Genomic DNA, 9752 nt, shown 5'->3' with positions numbered 1-9752 from the left:
TGTTCCCACTGAGCCAAGTGTCTACTGAAACCCATCTTTAGAACGATGCCAATCAAAAATAGCCTTGTGCTCAGCTGGGGCTGAGGAGCCCGGGACCTAGGTTGGTCCTTGTGGGCATGGTTGGTTCTGAGCTTGGGGGCCAGCTCTCACACCTCGTTCTGCACACTGCACACTCCAAGCCTGGCTGCAAACTTGACAAACAGCTTTGGACCCTAAAGCCCACAGGAGTCCGAAATGAGTAGGACAGCCCAGCCCGCCTGGCCACAACTGCACATCTGTGGAAATGTCCTCGAGAGCAGGCTGCTAAATCATCTGGAGAGTAGGATGACAGATAACACCTTCCACCTGCCCTGGTGGTGCCTAAGAGGAGGGCGCTGAAGCATTCCTGGGCTGGGCCCTGGCAGGACCATGGCTCTGCCCCACTTCCTGAGGGCCGAGGTCAGGGTTCCTTCATTAATCAGGTTAAGCAGACCTGGTGGTGCGCACGGCTGCACTGGCCTCTGCCAGATGTCTCCCGCTGCTCTCGGCAGGGCAGTGCTGCAGGCTGGGTTCCACCTCCTCCTCTGGCAACAAGGATCAGGGCCTCTGGCAGCCCTCTAATCATCTCAGTGGCAGATGGAGAACATCTAGCCAAGTCTGTGGCTTTCTCTTTATCCTGTGAGTTCAACAGAGAATAAACTCCAGCCCTGATTTCTAAGAAGGTGAAGATAATAGTACGTCAGTCTGTTAACTCTGCTGTCTGCCCACCCTACCCGCCTTATCTTCCGTAGGCCACTGGGCCGTGAGCAGACAGATGTGTCAGAGAACTGGCAGTGCCTGAGGAAGCAGGACCACATGTGCTCTGAGGCCTGGCCAGGAGCCCTCCTGGAGCCAGTGTATTGGGGGATGGGAGGCGGGAGTAGTCAGCAGATAACAGCATCCCGGTGCTGCGCTGTCTTCCCCATCCTCCGCCCCCACACACCGCCTTCCCCACCTTCCTTGCTCCTAGCCTGAGCAGCACAGATTTTGTGCAATGACAAGGAAAGGGAACATTCAGTGCCAGGCTTTTAATTACAATTGCTTTGGGCTGCTGGCCTCCACGTCAAATGGTCACATGGAAAGTGTTTTATCACACCACAAAGCCACGGGGATCCAGTCCATGGTGCGTGCGCTTGGCACCTGGTGAGGGTGGGGCTGTTCCCGCAGGGGAAGGGCTGGGCCCAGCTTCGTTTGGGGGCAGCAGAGCAGGGCTGCGCCTAAGCAGCCTGGGCTTGAGAGAGCCGCTGGGCCCGGTGGAAATGCTGCTGGGGCCCTTCCAGTGGATTTGAGAAAGGCCTGCAGTCGGGTAGGAGAGGGGTCTTTGGGAAGAAGGCCAAGCTCTGGGAGGATGATAAGGATCGATGGTACTGTGAGGTATAGCCAAGTGAGAGGAACACAATGATAATCTTGTCCATAACACTTTACAAAGAGCTTTCCACTTTCTTGAACATGCTTAATCTTCACATCAATCCTGTTTAGGGGACACCGCTCAGAGAAGGGACAGTACTTGCCCAGAGTCAGTCAGGTAGAAAACCAGGACCGGAGTGCTGGCCTCGCACCGCATTCAGCAGTCTTTCCGCCAGGAGTCAGAGCTGGGCCCCCGGGAGCCCAGCAGCAGCCCGTGCAGGGAACAGGCTGCACCCCACGGAGCCACCAGGGCAGCCCTCGCTCAAGGCAGCACCGTGGTGACGCTGGTGAGCACCACGTGCTCTGAGACTTTGGAGACGGAACACCGGCTCTGCAAGGACAAGGATTTGTGCCTGGCAGAGGAGCGAGGACTGGGGGCCTTCAGAGAGCCGCAGGGTCCCAGGCCAGGCAGGCAGCAGGAGAAGGCAGCTTTAAACTGCTCCCGGAATTTGCCTTGGTTGAGAGACAGAAGACACAGCTATAAGAAGATGGATGCGGCAGGAAGGGGCCTTGGGCCCAGGGACAACCACGCAGCTCAGACCAGGCTGCCTGTGAGGGGGCAGGAGGGAAGAATAGGGCTGGGTTGAAGAGAGCTTCAGGGCCACCTCCTCACTGCCAGGGAGAGAGAACAGAGGCCCCAGAGCCGGTTCCCAAGAAGAAATGCAATTTTTATCTGATTCCTTGACTGCACTCTGGCTCTGAGCCCAAGTCTAAACAGGGTGTCTGGCTCAGGGGACTCAGATCATCTCTGTCCCTCGTGGTGTGTAGGTGCAGGGCCTCAGGGCTCACCTAGGCTTTTCCATCTCTGTCCCAAGGTAAGGAAAAGGACAGCAGCAGCAGCCCGCACACCAGGCACCATGCTGGGTGCCTCAGCACCCAGAGAGGCTGGGTGGGGTCCTTCATCCTCCTGTGCACTGGCTTACCCGAGGCCATCCACCTAGAAGTGGGCCCTAGTTCTAACACTAAAGCCCTTTGTTTAAAGGGGAAGACGCAGTGGGGAAGGAGGGCCTGCCAACTTCTGCATGTTCAGCAAAAAGACACCAGGGAAACAGTATCTGGAACCGGAACCTCCTTGATCATTTCAGGTGCCCAGCAGAGGGCCAAGCACACAGTAGGCACTCAGTAAATGCAGACCAAACAGAGGCATGTAGCATGTCATCTGCCGCAGCACTCTTCTGTTCTCTCCTCTGAGTGGAAACTGCCAGCCTTTGAGTAATCCTTGAGTCTCGTTGAGGGTTATAATAGTGACCCCTGGTTCCTTTTAATCTTTTCTTGAAGATTATTTTTGTCTAGGCTTGGACAGTCATCCGGACCAGTTCTTTAGGCCATGTCCCAGAGTTAGAGATCTGGTGAGTCACACGTTTGCTGGGCTAGGGGTGGGGAGCTGGGCATGCACCCTGAAATGGAACTAGAGGGAGGGCGTGGGAACTGTGGGACAGCAGAGAGGAGGCCTGGGTTGGGTAGGGGACCAGGAGGGCTGGGTTTCCAGAGGGAGGAGCAAAAGAGATGACGCTGGAAGAGGGTGGATCCAGGGGGTAGCGCCTCAAATTCTGACTCCTCTGCCAGTGTGTCTAGCTGGGCATGGGGCAGCTCTCTCCCTGTCCAGGACTGCCTCCGCTGGTGACTCTCCCTTTGCCCTGATGCCTCGTTCATGCAGTCATCCCTCAGGCCCTCCTCCCACAGGCCCGGCTCCCTCTGGAGCCCTGTTGACCAGACAGCTGAGTGGAGGTCCTGCCCTGCGGGCACCTGGCAGGGTGGAGACGAGCTGGCCAGGCTGCTGTCCTTCCCGCCCACTCACTGATCTGCTTAATCTGCAAAGCTGGGTCCTGGGTGCTGCTCAGCTTTCTTTGGCCTCAGTTGGGAGTGTGGCCAGTCTCCCACTCAGACCAGGGCTCCTGGGTGGGGTTAAGTCTTCCGCCTGAGTGGGAGTCACCAGAACAGGGTCACGATTCCCAGGAAGGAGCAGTTATCTTGCCCCCTACCTACCGCCATCCTTTCTGTAGTCTGGACTGGGGACGGGGAGACTATTGTCCTGGGGACGACTGCTGCCCTCAGTCACTGCCTCCCCAGCCCACTCACCACTGAGGAAGTTGTAGATGATGGGGTTGGCAGCGCTGTTGGCGTACACCAGCCAATGGGCGAAGGTGAAGCAGGCGTAGACGGCTTCTCGGTCACTGGCTTGGCGGAACAACCCGAACACCCTGGGACCGGGGTGGGGACGACAGCCAGAAATAGGGAAGACATATGTATGTGAGTTGCTCATAGAATTCAAGATACAGGGCTATAAAGTACAGGAGTTCCTGCCCTTCCATCTACCCGGTGGCCCTTCCCTGGGCCTGAGTCTGGGGTCTTGACCAGTTTTGGGTTCTTGAACAGAGAGTATAACTAGAGTGGGCCCAGGGAGAGGCACCAGGGCTCATCTGCTCAGTCACCAGTTATCTGATCCCCTGGGTCTCCCCATCCACATTTTCATCCATCCTCACAGCAACATGATGAGTCATAGACACTATCCATTTTTCAAAAAGGGAAACAGGCTCAGAGAAGTCAAGTGACAGGCCCAAGATCACTCAGCAAGGAAGTTGCCAAGCACAAACTCACACTGAGATTGTCTCGTGTCAGTCAGCCCGTGTTCTTCCCTGCACCCCGCGGCCTCTCACCTGCTGTGCCCCCGTGCTCCCTCTGCTTAGCATGCTGGTCCTCCTGCAGGGCTTGGTACCTCGCTTTGGCTCTCTGCCAAATGCCACTTCCTCTGAGAGGCCTTTTTATTTTTTAATAACCATATTTTTAAAAAGATTTTTTTGAAAAACCTCACCTATCACCGCCACTCTCTATGCACTTACCCTATTTCACTTTTCTTCATAGCCATTATCTACCTGGCTTTATATGTTTATTTCTCCCTCCCACTGGATGTAGCTTCCCTGAAGGCAAGGACTGTCTTGAGCACTGCTCATGGTGTTCCCAGCCCTACCATCTGACAACTGAGTTTTCACAGTAGCCCTAGGAGGTCAGCATTGTTACTATTCACATGTTACAGAGGAAGAGACTGAGGCTCAGAGAAGAGAAAGGACCTGCCCCAAGGTCACACCATAGCCTTGGGGTGGAGCCAGGTCTTTCTCCAAAGCAGAGGGAGCTCCTTCCTCAGCCCCCCACAACCATGCCCTCACCCCAACCCCTCTCTCCGAGTGCTCTCACCTCTTCAGGACGTTGAGGACACTGATGGGCAGGTAACAGAGGGCAAAGACCAGCAGCACCACCATCAGCATCTTGGCTGTCTTCCTCCGAGCACGTATCTGTTTCACCTCGGCCAGGAAGGCCCGGGCCCGCAGCGGGGGCTCTGCGCCCACGTTCTGCCCCTGCTCCTCCGTCTGGTCTGAAGACCGCTTCCAGTTCCTCACCAGGGCCGACGTGGTGCCCGGGATCTGTCCACACACAGAGACAGCAACGGTGGGAGGAGTTCATTGGGAGGTCAGTCCCCTTTGCTGGGCCCTGCTTGGGCTGGACCCTGGGGCAGGTGGAGGGGGGTGAAGGGAAGAAACCCCTGCAATAGGAAGGAGCCTAATATTCCTGATAGAGACCAACACTCTGGACTGATGGTGCACAACCTACTTTTATTTTCCATTAGCTCATTATGAGGCTCCACCGTCTTTGGGAAAGGTTGTTGACCCTCTGTTACAGATGAGGCAACTGAAACTCAGTGATGCAGGGGACCCTTGACAACATCCTCCCAGCGCCCATCCATCCTCCTTAGATCACCATCTCTGTCCGACCTAGGGGGCGGGGTGGAGGTGAATTGTGCCTCCTTCTGGCCCATGCCTGCCTGTAGGGAACCTTTGGTAAGGGGTAAGCAGGTGAGCAGCATGGAATGGCCTGGGCCTCAGGGCACAGGTCCTGCCCTGGGTCGGTGCCCATAAACCTGTCATGGTCCCGGCCCCTGGAGCAGCCATAGATTTCCCCGAAGCCTCTCCCACCACTGGACACCTGAATCACTCACAATATAGGGCATGAGGCTACAGTCCAGGAAACTTGGGGTCTAGGGCTAGCTCAGCCATTCATGAGCTATGTGACCTTGGCCAACTCACTGTCTTTTTCTGAGCTTTAGTTCTCCTGTCCGTTAGATGAGGAGAGTGACTGCTGCCATCTTGACTGGGGGCTGTGAGGAGCAGGTGTTGGCGGAGTGAAAGGCTGATCATGTTCTGGTCTACATGCTCTAACTGCCCAGACACCGGCCCAGGAATCACTCCTACTGGTGCCAGGGGCCTCTGAGTACCCTCCTACCCCCACAAAAAAGCCCCACAGAACCTGCCATGGGTGAGTTTGTGCTAGAGGAAAGAAGGAGGGCCCTGGAACCAGAGAGGTTCCACACTCATTGGCTGTGGCGAGTTGGTTGCCATTACTCAGCATCTGTAAAGTGAGTTATATCGCTGCTTTGGTTAGATGGTTGTGAAGACATCGGGAGCAAAGTGCATAATTTGGCAAGCAACATGGAGGTGCCTCTATTGTGGCACTGACCAGAGCACTGAAGCCCACCAGTCTGGGTTTGACTCCCTGACCTTCCCCTCTCTGGCTGAGGGATTTGGGGAGTTGCTTTGCCTCTCTGACTCTGTTTGCTCATATATTAGGTTGGGAATAATATATGGTGGTTAAGAGGATGCAGCACTAGCTGAAAGTGCACGGTGCAGTCAGTGGCAGCTACTATCCTAGAATGGTGTTAGACACTACGCAGTTCTAGGGTCACCTCTAGCACTTCTGGCCTTGAGTTTGAAAGTCCCTGGATCTTGCCTCTCTTGATCGCAGTCAGGACGGCATGTTCTGAAGGTAGAGGACTACTGACTCCCTTAAACCAGTACCCTATCCCCTCCCAGCCCCGACAGTGACACCAGAGTGGGCCTCACCTGGCAACCCCAGAGCTTGCGGAAGATCTGGAAATAAGCCATGGCCATGAGGCCCAGCGGGGCCAGGTAGGTGACAATGAAGAAGCAACTGTGGTAAATCTTGGGATAGAATTCATCTGCAGGGGTCAAAAGATACAAAGGTTGGGCCCTCAGCCTGCCCTGCTTGGCAATGCCAACTGGTTCCAGCTATGGCCAAAGCAAGCAGCTGGGCCCCCTACAGGCACCATGGCAGAGAGCCCCTGGAGTTGCCCGACCTGAGTGTGCCCATCCCGGAGGACCCCTCGCTAGCAGATGTCTATACTAGAGGAGGTACCCACCCTGAAGGTATCCTCGGTAGATGCCTGCTATAAAGTGTCATCTCAGGAGACTCCCTCCCTGGGTGTTCTGACAGATGCCTGCCCTAGGGGGGTGTGCCCCAGAGGTGCCCACTTTGGGAATGCCTGCCCAAGGCTACCACCGTTACCTGCCCAGCGTTCGTCGCAGACAGAGAAGAGCCAGGTACGGTTGGCTAGCTCGGGCAGCACGCTGCTGCATTCCATGACAGCAGCCTGGGGCACCATGACAGCCAGCGACACAGCCCAGATGCCCAGGATGGAGCCACGGGCCCGCCGGACGGTGCTCTTGAACAACAGTGGGTGGCAGATGGCATACCAGCGGTCCAGAGCGATGAAGCTGAGAGTTAGCACTGCCACGGACACAGACACAGCCTGCCCCATGGAGACACCATGTCAGTCTTCTTGGGGGCCACCCAGAGATGTGGAGGGAGGGAGGGGGCTTACAGCCCAGAAACACTGGGCAGCCAGGTGCCGTGCCCATCCCTACTCCACCACTTACTGGCTGTGTAGAGTTGAGCAAACCACTCCCCCTCTCTGAGCCTCACCTGTGGAATGGGAATATGCCATTCACCTAGCAGGATTCTCATGAAAATAAATGCAACCATTGATAGAAAACATCCACCTCCTGGCTTGAGAGTAGGTATTCCCTACTATGAATAACTTATACTTACGGAACTTACTACGTACCAGACACGGTTCTCATATCCTCACAACAACACTATAAGGCAGAGACTCTCACCCCATGTTACAGATAAGAAAACTGAGGCACAGAAAGGTTAAATACCTCACCCAGGGTTGAGAATATTTAATATTCTCAGGATTGCTATAGTTAATCAGTTGATGGAAAATGTCAACAATGAGCATTCAAAAGGCATTTCCCTCTGCCCTGGGGTGGCATCCCTTCCCCAGGCTGTTAGGAGAGAGTCCCCATTCTGGGGGCAGAGAGGCGCCAAGGCCTGAGGGATGGGTGAGCACTGCCTTCCGGAGTGCCCCTGCCTCGGTTACAGGGAGAGGGTGGAGGGCCTTCGGCCAGCCCTATTCCCACCCCACCCCACGGGGTTGGGGGGACTTTACAGCGAGGCCCCTCAAATCTGCCTTCTTTGGGATCAGGAAGCAGGCCCAGAAGGCTGTGGTGTCTGTCACTGTGGGCTGGTGCCTCTTTCCTCCACTCTGTGCCGTGTACCTGGAGGTGACTGTGCATGTGTCGGCATATGGCTGTCTGAGTCTGTGTGTGTGATCAGGGGGATCTCTGTGTGGGTGCGTGAGGCCGTGTCTGTCCTCCGGTGTGGGGCTTGATAGCCTGCACTTGCTGACAGTAGAGAAGACAGCACATGGGTACTGAGCCACTGTGTTCTGTCTGAAAGGCGGGTCTGAGGGTCACTGAGACTTAGGGAAGGCCATGGTTTTTGTACTTGGTGTGACAGGGGATAAGGAGGGGCACCCGCAGAGCTCACCTGTAGATAGGGGATGACCTTGCAGAGGGCATGGCCGAAGAGCCAGGACTCAGTTATGTCCACCAGAAGGCTGACCGGCAGGCAGATGGCCGTCACCAGTACATCTGCCAGGGACAGGTTGACGATGAAGTAGTTGGTGACGGTCCTCATGTGGTGGTTGCGCCACACGGCCAGGCAGACTGCGGGGCGGGGCAGGGATGAGGGGGAGCCAGCGGCAGAGCCACACCCCTCCTAGCTGGAGGCCCATCAGCGAGCGCCCCTCCCACACTACCCAGCGCCGGGAGAGAGAAGCTGGAGGGAGGGGGAGAGAATCCAGGCCCAGGACTCCTTCCGGTCCGCAAGGGAACCCCGTAGCATCACAAGGACACGGGAACTTACCCAGCATGTTGCCCACAAGGGCCACGAGGAATACAGCCACGTAGGCTGCGATGAGGACCCACTCGTATTGCTTCGGGTACAAATAATCGCTCCACAGATAGCGAAGAAACTCGTCTTCATAGTCGGGAGGCACCGGAGACGATTCCCCGCTGGCAGTGGGGACCCCAGTCTGGGCCTCTGGGGTGGCCGAGGGCTCCATGAGCTCAGGAGCCGCTGCGGCCAAGGGGCATCCTGGGCTCCCAGGAGGGAGGGGAGCCGGGCTGGGTCTCAGCCCACTTCTCTCTGGGAACCCGGAGTCTTGCACTCAGGTCTTTTGGGGTCCCAGCCCCAAACCTCCTGAAGGAAGTGAAGGAGTGAGGAAGAAAAGAAACATTAGGTAGTGTGCCAGGCAATTTGCATATAAACTCCTTTAATTCTCACAGTTCTGTGCTGTGGGTTATGGTGGAGAGGGACAGACCGCACCCCGTCCAGCCTCGGATGCCCCATCTGTTTAATGGAGTAATGACCATACCTACCTCAAATGGAGAGTAATGAGCTCCAAAGCATGCCTAGTGCTTTACCCAGAAAGTGGTGCGGGAAGACGGCTTCCCCAATGCTAGCGAATCCTGCTTTGCAGAGATGAGATGGAAGCTCAGAGGGGTTGAGTCCCTTGCTCAAGGTCACAACGCTACTTTGCCAGGTCTGTCTGAATCCACCAAACACCACAGATTTGAGAGGGGAAGCCATCCGATTGCAACTATTCTCCCTTCAATCAGGCCTGAATTTTTGGTTGGATAAAAGGGTCAAAGGAAGCTTTAGAGACCCAGGCCACGTCCACAAGACCGGTCCAACCCTCCTCGGTGGACACACACACGCACGCACACGCACACGCACACACGGTGAGGGAGGGGTGCAGGGAGGAACTGATGACCTATCTGGAAATGGGTGGAGAACCCCAGACCCGGCGGCGGGGCAACTCGGCCCCCAGACTAGCCCATCTTGAATCCCCGGGGCCGCGATGCGCCCCGGAGGCCGCCAGGGGTCGCTGGGGTCCGGCTCGCAGGACGCTCCCTCCATTCATAAATCCAGCCTCGCTCCCCGCCCCTCCTGTCGGTTCAGACCCCTCCTTCTCCCGGGCTGGGTAGGGACGACCCCGTATTTGTGTAGGAGGGTTGCACTGGAGACCCCTTGGGACAGGGGGAAGGGGCTCCTTCATACCCCACCGAGCGTTGGCGAACCGGCTCCCTAAGCGGGACCTCCCTGCACCTCAGGAGCTGTGAGGGGGCTGC

General features: G+C 56.5%; 1 protein-coding gene across 1 annotated transcript; it reads right to left on the bottom strand.

The window, feature by feature from the left end:
* Nucleotides 1-1101: 1101 nt before the first annotated feature.
* Nucleotides 1102-9169, bottom strand: HCRTR1 (hypocretin receptor 1). The gene is made up of 8 exons (XM_066372088.1): nucleotides 9000-9169; nucleotides 8485-8820; nucleotides 8107-8285; nucleotides 6781-7024; nucleotides 6318-6433; nucleotides 4618-4844; nucleotides 3505-3626; nucleotides 1102-1878 (listed from the first exon to the last, which is right to left on the bottom strand). The coding sequence occupies exons 2-8, from the start codon at nucleotides 8681-8683 to the stop codon at nucleotides 1688-1690; spliced, it is 1278 nt and encodes a 425-aa protein (XP_066228185.1). The 5' UTR covers nucleotides 8684-8820; nucleotides 9000-9169; the 3' UTR covers nucleotides 1102-1687.
* Between the last annotated feature and the right edge of the window lie 583 nt (nucleotides 9170-9752).

The sequence above is a fragment of the Saccopteryx leptura genome, chromosome 3, assembly GCF_036850995.1.
Source record: "Saccopteryx leptura isolate mSacLep1 chromosome 3, mSacLep1_pri_phased_curated, whole genome shotgun sequence".
NCBI lineage: Eukaryota > Metazoa > Chordata > Mammalia > Chiroptera > Emballonuridae > Saccopteryx > Saccopteryx leptura.
The sequence above is the reverse complement of the archived record's forward strand: the minus strand, read 5'-3'. Positions and strand labels throughout refer to the sequence as shown.

Bases quoted from the DNA above. Each gene is read 5' to 3' on its own strand.
- HCRTR1 (XM_066372088.1), bottom strand. From the start codon at position 8,683: ATGGAGCCCTCGGCCACCCCAGAGGCCCAGACTGGGGTCCCCACTGCC. The intron at 8,286-8,484 runs GTAAGTTCCCGT...CCCGCCCCGCAG, and splicing joins CCTTGTGGGCAACATGCTGG to TCTGCCTGGCCGTGTGGCGC. The intron at 7,025-8,106 runs GTGAGCTCTGCG...TCCATGGGGCAG, and splicing joins AGGTCATCCCCTATCTACAG to GCTGTGTCTGTGTCCGTGGC.